At 43.3% G+C, this 15,533-nt stretch overlaps 1 protein-coding gene across 1 annotated transcript in view; it reads right to left on the reverse strand.

Annotated features, from left to right (window-relative positions):
- The window catches only part of LOC146364399 (uncharacterized), a 39,033-nt gene extending 23,607 nt beyond the window's left edge, over positions 1-15,426 (reverse strand). Inside the window, exons 1-3 of the mRNA XM_084918084.1 lie at positions 15,342-15,426; positions 15,013-15,254; positions 12,426-13,569 (exon numbers count right to left, since the gene is read on the reverse strand). Of these exons, the coding sequence (XP_084774210.1) occupies positions 12,426-13,569; positions 15,013-15,155 (1,287 nt within the window). The 5' untranslated portion in view covers positions 15,156-15,254; positions 15,342-15,426. The remainder of the gene's footprint in view (positions 1-12,425; positions 13,570-15,012; positions 15,255-15,341) is intronic.
- Positions 15,427-15,533: the final 107 nt, after the last annotated feature.

Below are 15,533 nucleotides of genomic sequence, written 5' to 3' on the forward strand. Positions count from 1 at the left end.
TTCATGCTAATAAATAAATAAATAAATAAATGGAAAACACCAGAGTGTGAGGTGACAGGTGACACTTTAGTGTACAGTGGTTCCTCGCTATAATGCGGTTCACCTTTCGCGGCCTCGCTGTTTTTTTAGGTGCAATTTTCCATGCCTTTTTTTTTTTTTTTTTTTTTTTTACAGTGTATTGTGTTCTGCGTCCTGATTGACAATGGTCTACAGCCAATCAATCTCGTGCCGTGTCTCCTGTACAGTACAGAATGCGTTCAGCTTGTCAAATTTACATAAATCTTTGTTCGCTAGCAGTGTGACTCTGAAGTGCTGTACTGTATGTTTGTAAGTTTTCTCCCCAACAAACACAACAATGTCGACAAAATGGTGTGTCAAAGGCACCTGCGGTAGCACCCAAAAGGCACAGGAAGATTTTATTTTATTTTTTTCAAAACAGTAGGGCAGGGTTTTTTTTAAAGATGTTTTCTAAGCTTTTCTTTTTGTTTATGTCTTCTGTGATCTTTGGGGCTTGTTCTGAATTCTCACAAGAGGACAGTGTTGGCCAGGTAAATGTAGGTAATAAGACTGGGACTAGCCAGGATGACTCAGCCAGGACTGGTGTCCTACACCACCACATGTGTGCTGCTTAGCTGTCCAATCCACTCAATACTGCTGAGGTATGAGGTATGTACTGTATGTGTGAACGAGAAGCTGTACGTTTTTTTAAATAACCATATGAATTATACTGGTGTTTCTGACTATCGTTCATTGTATTAGGGTCATTTAGAGAACTGTTTGCTCCCAGTGATCTTTCTTCTGCCAATTAATTTTCATGGTAATACGATAACATGACATTGAGACTAACTGACGACTGTTTCCTCTTTTGTTTACTTACAATTATTTTACATATGATTTGACAGTGCATGATTTGTCAACTTCTATATTCTTCCCTCTCTGATATGTTAAGTTTGTTATTTTAGCCTAATAATGTCCTCCCTCACTAACATCTCTTTGAGCCTGAAAAGCCTCTTCTTCTTCTTCTGGGTCATCTTTTGGCTGTTCCCTTTTGGCGTCACCACAGTGGAGCATCTCCCTCCATCTTATACTACCTGTGACACACCAACCCTCTTCGTATCTTTCTTTCCTGTAATATTCTCGATATTCACAAGCTATTGTGAAGAGCTATTTGTGTATATGAGCTATTTGTATATATTAGAGCTATTTCTTATATTTTGTAACTTTGAACTAAATTAAATAATACAATATATTCCAGTTTGTTACTGTTCTTATTGTCTGGGAGCAACTGTAACCACATAATTTTCTGAGGTTTCAATTATGATTTCATGACAAGCCTCCTCTTTGGTCTTACTCTTTTCCTCCTGCCTGGCAGCTCCATAGCAGATCAACATTGGTCTTCTGCTTGACTATCTCCAGATCTGCATAGAAATTTCATTGTCCTATATTTGGATGATTGTTTTTGAAATGTTTAGATTGTTTTTTTTGTATATTGAAAGCTATGTCAATGATTGAACATGAATATATAAATAATTATTTGTGTGATCTGTAATTTGGAACAGAAAATGCAAAACATGAAAAAAGTCTTAGTATTGGCTAGTTAAAAAAATTTTTTTTAATCAAGCAGTTTAATTGAGTTAGTGATACCAGGAACCATAGTAGTCCATGGTCACATTGAAGGATCCCTGAAACTGCTGGCTAAGAAAAAATGGGTCCCGACAAAACGGTGTTCCTGTCTTTGGGAATGCACAGCAGTGGCAGACATGGGCTGAGGCTCACCTGCGGCTACCTCCAGCGGACGCAAGGCAGGTCCCGTGGGTGCGCAGAACCCAAACTCTACTACAGCAGGTCCCTCCTGCGCTCTGGCCACCGCCGACCTCTGACTCCGGCTGCAAGGGACTCTCCCACATGCTGTCCGCTGGTTTAGGTCAAGCACCACAGTCCAGCACCTTGACCCCCGGGTCCGGCAGAGCAGGTCCCTCTGGTGCTCTGTCCAATGGGTTGGGCTGAGCAGGTGGTGGAAACTGAGGTTGCTCGACTGCCCTCCTCTGTGGAACAGGAACAGGTGAAGGCACCTGCCGGTCACCAACCGCCTCCCATCCGTGGATGGGGGTGAGGTCAGCAGTCCGGATATCAGCCACTCCACTGCAGTCAAGGGACACCGGTGGTGTCGGCCAGGAGCAGACCTTAGCAGCCAGACTCTATATCACGTGTATCTGGCACTCAGTCCGGTTCTCCAGTTCCTCCACCTCTCGGGGCGACACCGCTGCCTTCTCCCTCTGCGTGGCCACCAGCTCAGCCACCATTTCAGGATCCAGTTCAATCCTTTTATATGCAGGGGAGAAAGATGCAGCTCAGGTGTGTCCGCCTCCCCCGCAGCCTCACCACCGACCACGCCACAGAGACCTACCACAGGAGTAACACAGCATCACTGGTCAGTAAAGCCCAACAACAACTACTTCCTCCGCAAGCTGAGGAGAGCACCTCAACACCCATTATGAGCACCTTCTACAGAGGCACTGTTGAGAGTATTCTCACCAGCTGCATCACTGTGTGGTATGACTCTTGCAAAAAGCTGCATCGAGTAGTGAGAACATCCGAAAGGATCGTGGGCGCTTCTTTTCTCTCCCTCCAGGATATCTATTGCACACACCTCACCTGAAAAGCCCTCTACATTACAGGTGACTCCACTCATCTGTCCAACAGCTTCTTCAGTTTGCTGCCATAAGCAATGCACTTGATTTCTTCTTATGGTTGCCTTTGTCTTCACAGTTACCTTCATTTCCCACTTACTAACCTTCAGCACTTCCCGATTCACTAAATTACCTCCATCTGTGCTCTTCTCTCGCTCATTTTCTTCATCAGCTGATAAAAGTACCCCTTACATCTTATCAATACACTTTTTCATCCCTTTACTAGTCAATTTCCCTACATTTTATGTTAGGTCTGTAGTAAGAAGCGGACCCAAACACAGTGGTGATTTCCCCAAATTCCACACAGTGCTTGTGTCCATGGCATGAATCGTGAATCTTCAATTCTCTGTACAATGGCTCCGCCCCCATGACAAACTCCATTCCCAAATCTTAGTGAGAAAAAAAAACACATCAGTCTATCGGGCAAGCAGTGCGCACACAAAGTTTTCACTAGCAAACAGGGGCTTTAATGACGAGTAAACTCAACGATCCGGCATCGACTGAAGCTCAGCCACACAGTTAAGTAGGGAGGCTGCTGACGATGACAATCAGCTGCAGCTGGTGAGGGCTGATGAGCAGCAGGTGTGGCCGACTTCAGCGTGCCAATACTTCTCGGTCAAATGACGCTTGAAACCAGACTTCCGGACACACACATCAAAACACAGAAACACACAAACAGGGTAGGGAACTGGGAGGTGAGCCGAGACAAAACAAATCACAAGGACACAACGGGCAGGTCGACCGGCGAGGACATTTTAATTCACTTCCATGCCTTTCATTCTCTCTCACCGGTTCTGAACATGCATTCACCCGCTCCTCTAGTTCTGTCTTTAACCAACAATATCACAACCCAGGCCCTGACCGGTCGGGTATTGAAATGTTGATGATGTGCATGTTTGGTAAAAAATCAAACAGGGGCATCTGGGCTTGTGGCTGGCATTAGGACTACACTGGCTTGTGGCCATCTTGACTTTTTGATTTAAAATCCACTGTAGGGTTGTGTGGAGGCAAAATTACAGTCTTTCTCCAGCAAATTTTGGACCTGACTCTATAGGCTCATCCGTACTGGCTTCACCTGGGATACATGAAAAACATTATGGATCTTGATGTTGTGGGAAGATTCAAATAAACAGTTACAGGGTTGATGATAGACTGCATTTCAAAAGGACCACTCAGGGGTGCATACTTGTAAGAGAGCCAAACCTTCTGGCCAGCTTGGTAGGAGGGAGCTGGAACACAACGTTGATCAGCCAGATGCTTGTTCTGTTCCACTGACCTGAGGAAAGCTGCCTGTGTGGTCCTCCATAAACGGTGGCAGCGGTGCGTGTGTTGCTGCATGGAGGGTACAGCCAGTTCTCCCTCTGTGATGGTCAGAAGAGGAGGTTGGTATCCCTGGGACGCCTCAAAAGGAAAAACTCCAGTGGCAGCTGACATCATGGAGTTGTGAGCATACTCCACCCAAGTGAACACGTCATCTGGCTTGATTCGATGAGGCCACACAACCGAGAATGATTTCCAGCTCCTGATTGGCCCTCTCCACTTAGCTGTTGGTCTGAGGATGAAAACCAGAAGATTAACTGACTTGGGGCTCCAGTTCTGTGCAGAACTCCTTCCACACCCGGGAAGCGAACTGGGACCCCGATATGGCACAATATCCTGAGGAATGCCACGAAGTTGGGACACATGATCAGTAAGAAGTTTAGCAGTTTTAAGGGCTGTGGGTAACTTTGGTAGAGCAATAAAGTGGACCGCCTTGTAAAAATAGTCGATTATGGTGAGGATGGTTGTGTTACCTGATGAAGGTGGCAGGCTGGTGAGAAAGTCTAGAGCAATGTCAGATAACGGCCTCTTGGGTCCAGGCAGTGGTCGAAGCAGGCCAGCGGGAAGAGTGTTTGGCACCTTATTTTGTGCACAAAAGGAACAGGCCCCCACTTATTCTTGTGCGTCTTTCCAAAGACGGCCACCAAAACAGATGATGGGGAAACTGAATCATGCGATTCTTACCCGGGTGGCAGGCGAATCTAGCCACGTGTTCCCAGTGGATGACCTTGCCTTGGACCGCAGTGGGGATGTACAATTGGCCCGTGAGTCCAGACCCCAGGTCAGGTTCATTCTGTTGAGCCTCCCGCATCAGCTTCTCAATCTCCCAAGTGAGGGAGCACACTATGCATAAGGAGAGTAGGATGGGCTTCTCCTTTTCCAAGGCTTCCTGGTGCAGCGGAAACTGACACAACTTATTTATTTATCGTATTTCAAGATCTGGGCCTGTAGGTAATAGTGAGGTTAAATCTGGCAAAAAACAATGCCCACCTGGCTTGAAGGGCGTTCAGGTGCTTGGCTGCCTGCAGGTACACCAGATTCTTGTGGTTCATCCAGATCAGTTTGTTGAGGTCCGCTTGAATCAAGATGGGAGCGGAGGAGAACAGCTACTTGAGCTGGTTGAAAGCCTGCTAAGCAGAGGGAGACCACTGAAACAAGACTCTTCATGAGGTGAGTTGGGTGAGGGTTTGTTACCACTTTGCTGAACTCTCTGATAAACAGTCTTTAGAAGTTTGCAAATCCCAGGAATGTCTGTAGCTCCTTCTGATTCTTTGGCTTGGGCCATTCCACCACGAACCTGATCTTGGCTGGATCTGCCTGCAGCTGCCCCTGCTCCACAAAGAAACCCAGGAAGGAAAGACAAAATGGTTAATGGAGTCCTTCATCACATCATTCACCATAACCTAAAAAACACAGAAGGTGCATTGGTTAGCCCAAAGAGTATGGCTAAATACTCAAAGTTGCCCAGGTGAGTATTAAGCATGGTCATCACACTTTCGGATTTGAACCAAGTGGTAGGCGGTTGAGTTTAGAAAAGATGGTGGCCTCCTTCAGTAACTCGAGAGCTGACGAAAGCAGAGGTAAGTAAGCGATATTTATTTTTAACAGTGATCTTGTTTAAGCCATGGAAGAAGTGCAGGGACAGAGAGTCTTGTCTTTCTTTTTGACGAAGAAAAACCCTGCCCTAGGATTGGACAGGCTGTATAGCCGGCTAGTTGGCATATGGTTCGTGTATCAGGAGTGAAAGAGACAGATCTTTAATAAAAACTTTAGCCAGATCATGAGACACATCAAGAATGGTAGAGAGGTCCGGTTTAGTTAACCGCTCGGACAGTTCAGATACTGCAACGCAAGGAACAGCTGATCACAAACAGTTTTCGTGGCACCAAGTGCTCCACCCAGACACGCATCCTTGGCCCAGTCAATCTGTGGATTATGCTGGTGAAGCCAAGGATAACCTAACACCAAAGAGGCACTTGGTGCTTGGAACAGAAACAGGCTGACCTCCTCCACATGGTTGCCTGACTATGAGTTATGTTGGCTAATTGAGACCCAGTAAGGGCAGACACCTTTTTCAGGCCCCTCTTCTGTGGAACCAGCTTCCCATTTGGATTCAGGAGACAGACACTATCTCTATTTTTAAGATTAGGCTTCAAACTTTCCTTTTTGCTAAATCATATAGTTAGGTGACCCTGAATCCTCCCTTAGTTATGCTGCAATAGACGTAGGCTGCCAGGGGATTCCCATGATGCATTGAGTTTTTCCTTTCCAGCCACCTTTCTCACTCACTATGTGTTAACCCTTTAAAATTGGTCGGAGTGGGCACGCTCCGTTTTGCGTAACTATTTTTAAATCCCTGTAGAACTGCAACCACATAAGCTAGCTCAATAATTTTTTTTGCATAAGAAACCGGAGGAGTTGTACTTACATCTTATGCCATCAGCTTGCCCTAGGTCACGGTTTCCTTCCACATATAGCTTTGCAAAAATTGCATAAAAAGCACTTGCAGCAACAAAAACATAATATTCCAGAAACACGCTTCGCCGATCCGATCAGCTGTTCATAACACTTCCTAGTTGGAATAGAGGTCAGCGTGAGCTATCGCATGTCCGCCATTACCTGCCCGAAACCGGAAGTGACGGCATTTTCACGGAAAATGTAGTTTTTTACCTTTGGGGCCTTATAAGCCTACACTGGTGTTTTTAAAAGTCATGTTTGACTTTATGCTTTTCTGTATAGTTTCTGGGATGCTTAGAACTCAAATTGCACTGCTGGAAATAGTTTAATTTGATGCACATGCAGGTTTTTTGCAAATTTGTATTATAATGGGGTGGCTGTAGCTCAGGCGGTAAAGCAGGTCAACTACTGATCGGAAGGTTGGTGGTTCGATTCCCCTAGTCTGCATGCCAAATATCCTTGGGCAAGATATTAACCCCAAAATTGCTCTCCGATGCATCCATCGGAGTATGAATGTGTGTGAATGTTACTTAGAAAGCACTTAGATCAATGTGCTTGTGCGAATGGGTGAATGCACAAGTTGTGTAAAGCGCTTTGAGTGCTCAGAAGAGTAGAAAAGCGCTATATAAGAACCAGTCCATTTACCATTTAATATTTTTTCTTCGTTTTTCCTGCAGTATATAAAAATTGGTGTATCTCAAAAATAAAACTATGAAGACACTCAAAATAAATTTCCTGTTGTTGGAAACTATTTTGTGCAACTTTTTTGTATTTCCAGTTTTGAGGGATAAACCTCTTAAATTTCTCTAACTAGAAATATATGCAAAAGTATATATTTCTTTTTTGTAGTTTATTGCACTTTTTTGCAATTTGTGTAACTATTATGCACTTAATGCATACATATTATTAAAGTTTGGGCTATAATGGTTGTATTGATGTATAGCAACTTGAAATGCTCCCAAAAATGGCACTACAGCATGTAAAAATATAAAGATAAGCTCTGGCGGACTTGGTTCTATGGTAGGTCTTAAAGGGTTAATAGACCTCTCTGCATTGAATCATACTTGTTATTAATCTCTGTCTCTCTTCCTTTATCCTGTTTTCCTTCTCTCACCCCAACCAGTCGCAGCAGATGGCCCTGCCCCTCCCTGAGCCTGGTTTTGCCGGAGGTTTCTTCCTGTTAAAACTGAGTTTTTCCTTCCCACTGTTGCCAAAGTGCTTGCTCATAGGGGGTCATATGATTGTTGGGTTTTTTTCTGTTGTATAATTGTACGATCTACAATTGAATTGAATTGAATTGAATTGAACCTGCAAGGGTTCAGAGAGGGGGATTAATGGAAGCCCCAACCTCTTGGCGAGGGTCTCATTGATAAAATGTTGTTCTGCCCTAGAGTCAACACATTTTAAGTCAGGCCTGTCAGTATCCCCACAGCTACTGATGGGCAGCATCTTTTAGCTGCGAGGGGCAGGAATCTCCAAAATGACCCTTCTTTTCACCTACAATCTATCTTATTTTTCAATCAGGGAAGGACAGCTTGGCATGGCCCAACTGCATTGGCTATTCCTACCAGTCCACCTGCTCGTGTTCCACCTAGCGCCGGTCTGCAGACAGAGACCCTTTCCAGGGGCTCGAGCTTCTACCAGCCTGCCGAGGTCCACCAGTACATTTTCCATACTCATGCATATGATCATCCGCCCTGACACACATAGCAATGAAAGCATCCAAAGATTTGGGCATTTCTTTTGTAGCCAACTCACATTTAAACTCCTCATTTAGGCTGTTCAGGAATGCTCCAGGGAGCGCTTTCTCCTCCCAACCCATCTCCTCAGCCAAAACCCAGAAGTCCACTGAGAAATCTGCCATGCTTTTCCTGCCCTGTTTGAGGGTGAATATCCAGTGTGCGGCCGTGTCTGGGCTGCAACCTTTATCAAAAACCTTTATCAGAATTTAGCCAAAAGGTCATTATATGAGATCTCTGGCTGAGTCCTTGGTACTGCTTGTGCTCATTTCAGCGCTCGCCCCGTCACCAGTTCCACCACAAATGAAACCTTGGCACAGTCCGAAGCATAGGCTTGACTCTGCTGTCTGAAAAGCACATTGCATGAGAAAACCTGCACTTTTATCCAACTCTGTCAATAATTTTTCCGGCACCAGTAGCGGATGCTCCCAAGGAAAGGGTGCAGGGGAGGTAGAGGACAGGCAGCAGGAAGGCAGAGAGGGTGGAACATTTTCTGCCATGGTGAGGTTGAAACATACATTTCAGTTTGGTAACAACCTGGAGGAGCACATTCTGTTCCTTTGAGATATGCTGCAGCATTTTCTTATGGCGATCCAAAAAATCTGCCTGAAGTGACAGCTCTCGCTGAACAGGGCTCGAGTCCGCTGGGTCCTTTGCTGGCTGGATCGTTCTGTCAGGTCTGTGGTAAGAAGCGAACCCAAACGCAACACAAAGTTTTCACTAGTGAACAGGGGATGTACTGACGAGTAAACTCAACGATCCAGCTTCGAATGAAGCTCTGTCACACAGTTACGTAGGGAGGCTGCTGACGATGACAATCAGCTCCAGCTGGCGATGGCTGATGAGCAGCAAGTCTGGCCGACTTCAGCCTGGGAATACTTCCCGGTCAAATGACGCTTGAAACTGGACTTCCGGAAACACACACATCAAAACACAGAAACACACAAACAGGGAAATAGGGAACCGGGAAGGGAGCCGAGACAAAACAAAGCACATGGACACAACGGGCAGGTCGACCGGCGAGGACATTTTAATTCACTTCCACGCCTTTCATTCTCTCTCACCGGTTCTGAACATGCATTCACCTCTAGTTTTGTCTAGCCAACAATATCACAACCCAGGCCCTGACCGGTCGGGTACGGAAATGTTGATGATGTGCATGTTTGATTTGGCAAAAACTCAAACAGGGGCATCTGGGCTTGTGGCTGGCATTAGGACTACACTGGCTTGTGGCCATCCCCCTACCTGGGTTCAATTACATCACATCTTGACTTTTTGATTTAAAATCCACTGTGGGGTTGTGTGGAGGCAAAATTACAGTCTTTCTCCAGCAAATTTTGGATATGACTCTAAGACATTGATTTTTAAAATAAAGGTACTGTTATGGCAATAGCTTAAGAAAATGCACTTGAAGACATTAAAAATCCTCTTTTTTAACATTATATAGAGGACATGGCAGTATAAAACATATACAAAAACCCACACACCTACAGTCGATTTAGAATCACCAATTAACATAACGACATACATGTCTTTTATAAGAGACAGATAAGAGGAAGCTGGAGTACCCAGAGAGAACCGCCAATCCCCACACAGAAAGGCCCAGGCTGCATTCAAACCCTGGAGCTTATAGTATGAGGCACCAGTGCCACCACACCACCATGCTACCTGAAAGCAAATGCCAAATGTCTAGCAAGTGATAGTTTAATCTTTGATGTTTGTTTTTTTTAAAGGATCAGTGCATAGCATTTATAGGCATTTAGCCATAAGTTTACAAATTCAAACTCACTAAATATACCTTTCACTTTCCAAAACGCAAATGCCTAGGGGAGCCAGCATAACAGAAGAAGACCCATCCAGGTCATCGTACTCTAAGGAGCTTGCAAAGAAAAGCGTCTGGACTTCTTTAGGTTGCTTGAAGACGTTTCACCTCTCATCCGAGAAGCTTCTTCAGTTCTAGGTGGGGAGTCCCAGATTTAAGCTCTGTGGGAGTGTCTCCTCAAGAGGGACAATGGATTCCATATGATTCTCTACCTAATCATACGAGCCGAGGTGTGAAAACAGGTGTGGGTCACAATCAGCCAAGGTTTTGGGTGAGCTCATTGTGAAACCCAGCCCCACAACTATCATGTGATTTCCTGACGTCAGATGGCCCAGGGTGTGAGTGGGCGTTAAGGCGTCTGGGAAGGGATCTCAAAACTGGATTATAGATGGCAGACAGTTGGTGTCGTAAGCCACCGCCTCTGTTCAAAGATGGTCGCTCACAGAGGACATACTGTCAAATGGCTTCTTTCACTCCTCTTTCAAACCATCTATCTTCTCTGTCCAACATGTGAACATTGGCATCCTCGAAAGAGTGACCTTTGACCTTTAGATGCAGATGGACCGCCAAGTCTTGTCCCGTGGAGGGACATGTGTTGTGCCATGCGTTTATGAAGTGGCTGTTTGGTCTCTCCAATGTAGAGGTCTGAGCATTCCTCGGTACACTGTACAGCATACACCACATTGTTAAGTTTGTGTTTAGGAGTTTTTCTTTTGGATGAACCAGTTTTTGTCTGAGTGTGTTGCTGGGTCTGAAGTACACTGGGATGTTGTGCTTGGAGAAGACTCTCCTGAGTTTTTCCGATACACCGGCTACATAGAGGATGTCACTAAGGAAGGAGGCATGTTGTACAAAATGCTCAGAGTAGAAATGCAACATATAAGACCCAGTCCATTCTTAGCTAACAAAAACAAGGCAGTTTGTAGGTGATTGTAAAGAAAAGATGAGATAATTATTTATACTACCCTTCAATTTTGGCACTGCCCCCCCCCCCTGTAGCCTGAACAATGGTCCTTTATATAGAAAGTCAGTAATAATATCTTGAAATATCAGAGTTACATTTTCAAGTACCTCTCACTTTGTCTTTTTCATATCTGACTTTTTGTCATCTGAGTACAATGTGTCAGCTTGCAGCTCAAAGTCTAGGATTTTTCCCATGGTTAGCCCACAAGCGGTATTACAGCTTATGTCCTATATCATAGAGGGCTTTATATTTTATATTGGTATCTCTATCCTGTTCTCAGTTGGTAGTGTTCTCCGTTTTCATTTAGTTTGAAACAAATTAATAAGGGGTATAACATTTTCCTCCTAGAATACTCTAGAACTTGAAATTTGTTTAAAATTTACCCTATCAAGCCATATTCTGTAATCGCCCCACAGCCCTGTTCAGAGGGCTTTTTTGCTACAGCTGCTTCAAATCTCTTCAAAAAGCCAGATGCAATTTTCACTCATACGATATGTTTTATCTTCCAATGAATATGCAACAGGGCAATTATAGACAATTATGCTAACAATAGCAACAAAGGCAGCAAACACACACACATTCATTGTGTGTGTGTGTTTGCAGATCTTCCAGAAGTAACCCCCTCGCAGCAACATCCCACAGCTCTCACAGCCGCACATGCTCTGGATTTGTTTGGTTAAATGATCAAAGCAAATGGCAATTGTATAAGGTAAAGGTTGTTGTCTTCCCTTTCTTTGCCAAAGTTGCAACTTGCATTTAAGATTTTAGGTTTTTGCATCATCAGAGGAATAAAAGTTGAAATGAGCCCATACTGAAGGCTTTTTTTTCCATCAATCTTTGTAAACTAGTAAAAGATTACTCTTAGAGATATAAAATCTCTTTCCTCTCAAGAGGACTCTCCATTTATATGAACAAACTGGAGTCTATTAGATAGATATGATACAAACTACTGCAGCGCAGTACCTGTAATACCTACAGCATGTTCTAATCGCTCTAATAGGATATTATGGTCAACAGTATCGAACGCTGCACTGAGGTCTAGCAGGACAAGCACAGAGATGAATTTAGATTTAGGGGTTTTCAGAATCAGATTCTTCTAATTATAAAGCTACTAAAGATTCAGACACAAAGCCTACCTCATTTCTGCAGATTAATTTTCTTATTTTGTGTTTTTCCTGTTGCACATTTCTAACTTTTCTTTTATTTCATTAGAAAATGTACAAATTAAAATGACACAAGATACAATAAAACCTGACTGCATAAACAGTTTCTAATGGAGAATTTATTTTGAAACTGTTCTGGTGTATAATTTGTTTCCAATGACAGGCAAGGAAGGCTGGTCCATTGGTCCAATCAGGTTTGAAGGGGGATTTAAACACCAGCAATCCTTCACTGTATAACCTGGTATAGTCATAGCTACCTCTTGCACCAACCTTTTCGTAGCTCTCAGCTTCAACATGTTTATGCTGGCGGAGCTGTTTGGCAACTGACTTTGGCAGCATTTGGTGAAGCAGATCTTCAGCCAGCTGCCTCTGGTGCTTAAGGTCTTGTGTTTTCTCCTTCAGACTGTGAGCATAGTTCTGTATCCACTCTGTCATCTGTTTGAAAGAGAACATCACCACAGGGTAGATAAGGCACGCCATGGCCAGCAGGCATATCCTCATACTGAGGCCTGAAGAGATGGATCGAGAGCCCGCCCTGAGAGCCAACACTGCACGATCAAATAAACACTGCTGAGTGTTTGTCAGAGCTTGAATTCCAGTGTGAGACCCAGACAGACGTTCCGTACTTGTGCCAGAGATCTGCCATTGACTTGTGTCAAAAATATAGGAATGCTGAACATCCAGCGTAGTGTTTATCTCGTGGTCTATGTTTTCTAGCCAACAGTCATTCAGTTTCTCTGTCAAAACCCTGGCAAAGCTGAGGTAGCTCAGAATGTATGACCATCTAAACTGGAAGCCAGTAGGAGTTTGCATGTGGCCAAAGTCTCTCAACTGGTGGTTGAGCTCAATAAATGTGACCAACAGTCTTGCAGACAGTACATCTCTCCAATTAGAATTCTGTTTGGCCTTTACCAAAGTATCTTCTACTGTACACCAGACGTCAAGAAGTCTTTCAATAGCCAGTGAGAAAGCAAGAATTCCACTTTCACTGGTAATGTTTGTATCCTGTGAAGTATTTAAAAATCCTTGAATGCTCCTCACTAGCTCTTTGCAAAAGCTAGGAAACTCAGTACTGCAAGGAATCCCAATGTCATTACTTCGACCCACCAGTTTGTCACAGTGATTATCAAAGATGAGAAAAAGCATCTTAGGAAAACTTGCCTCAGCTGTCTCATTCCCTACATTTTTGGAAAATAAATGTCTCGTCTTTTGAAGTTTACTGACAAGTTGCAGGAGAGTTAGAGTCTTGCATGAAGTCAGCTCGCTGTAAGCTGCTTCTGTAGTGTACAGCAAGTCAAAGTTGGAGTTGATGTCGATGAATACAGATCCGAGCAGGGCCATGAAAGAGAGGAGGCAGGCTGTCAGAATCCGACGAACAGTCTGGTTGCTGCCTGAATGGGAAAATATGGAACATCTGCAAAAGAAGAATACAGTTTGTTTAATGTGCTTCAGACTAACTACCCAATGCTAAGTACTGTCTAAATGCTAATTACAGGCACTGTTTTTGTTCCTTTTAGACAAATACCGGTTTCTAGACTCTGTATTTTTAAGCTTTAATGTTATTGCGCCCACTATGCCGGCACACATGCGAATTAGTGCTAAGTGACACATTAAAAAAACAAGAATTGAACCACACAGCTCATAGCAGGCCATGTTATTTGGCAGGTGAATATGCAAATGCATATTATTTGCATTACAAATATTCCAAAGGACATCACTACCAGACGTTTAACTGGGTTTTAGTCCATTTTTAAAAAAATTTATTTTGCTGGGACTGTTGCAACACATCATACAACATGTTGTTGTTGGATTATTTTTAATATTAGTGGGAATAATCTCACTATATGTTACTGTACAGATACATTCTTTATTACTGTTATATTTAGTGGTAGAATCGTTACAAAACAATAGATCCTACTATGTGCTATTGTCAAATATTATTATTATTATTTCTCAAGGACTGATATAGGGACACAATTCTTGCCCCAAATCATTTGACTCTGTGGTGAGATGGCTGCTTTTACTTCTGTCAGGCGTATGTCTTATGGATCTTGAATTATTTATAATGTTAAAACAAAGTCCTAAAAACACCTCCCTATTTAAGTGAGGGAGGACCGGAATAGATTAATTAACAGAATGTAGAATCGGAGAAATTAGAAAAATTCTAGTGAAAAGTGACGAGCTACTTCAGTTTTTGTTTTTATTATTTTATCATGACAATATAACTTGTGGTTGTGAATTTATTAACTTTATCAAATGAATAGTGCTGAGTGGCATTTTGTAGATTTAATTAAGTGAAAGCCTCTTTATGAGGTACACCAGGCACCTCCCTTCAGCCTTTTTAGCCAACCTAAACTGCCAGCTCGTTAGTAGGAAGCCTCAGACCAAATCCCTCTGCAACTTCCACATTACTTTTCTTTTTGTTGTCACTTTTTTGATTTTCACCGAGTTTTTAATTACTTGGTGTGATGTCGCAGTTTCTCAGTGCAAAACAGTTATATGTTATAGGACAGAACACATTAACCTTAACTTTAATGTTGTTGAGTGTAGAGGTCCACCAATATTTAGATGTACTGTGAATAAAGCTGATAATCTCTTTATATTCTTTGTTTAGTGCAAATAAACTAAGCAAACTCTTGTTTTCCGCTAAATAAGATGCAAACTTATCCAATTAGTCATTATTATGAAGACAACATAAACATGAACCCTAACTGCAATCTGTCAAGTAATCAGTCAGCAGAATCTACAGCAAATGTGGAAAATGTATTTATTTATTTAATTTTAAAAGAACCATATATTCCAAATGTCTGCCTGTGTTTGGGGGGTTTTCTCGGTGTGTCCTAACTTTCTGTCTCACCTGCACAGCTGACACTCGCTGCCCGCATCGTGTTGCCTCCCCGGAGCGACCCTGCTGTTCTTTATGAACCTTCTTTTGAGAGAAGCTGAGGACAGCGTCCCAGATGCAAAACACTGTTTTTTCATCAAGTCCAAGGACGTCATGAGACTTGTGCTGGAGCTGCTGTTATTTGATTCACCGCAGATGATAGAAGCTGATAGAAGTCAGCGCAAGTCAACAGTATTGTCCACTTAATCTGTGGCCTTAAAAAATTAAAATACTGATAAAAATAAATGTATTCATTCAAATAAAACGCATTTAATCCAAAACACACATTAGGTTAGTTTTACCGTAAAAGCTGTTTCTGCCTTTCGTAGCTCTGTGATCGCCGGCCTGTGCGGGATGTAGTACGCAGCCTCTCTCCCGAGCGGCGGGGCACGACTAAAGCTGCATGTCTCTTCAATGGCACAGGCTCCAGCGGTTTTATTATGAAAGTGATCTCGGTGGACAGGAAGTCGTGGTTTTCCTGCCAACTATTTGAT

This window comes from Perissodus microlepis, chromosome 20 (genome assembly GCF_051167445.1).
Source record: "Perissodus microlepis isolate ML-2025 ecotype Zambia chromosome 20, ASM5116744v1, whole genome shotgun sequence".
Taxonomy (NCBI): domain Eukaryota; kingdom Metazoa; phylum Chordata; class Actinopteri; order Cichliformes; family Cichlidae; genus Perissodus; species Perissodus microlepis.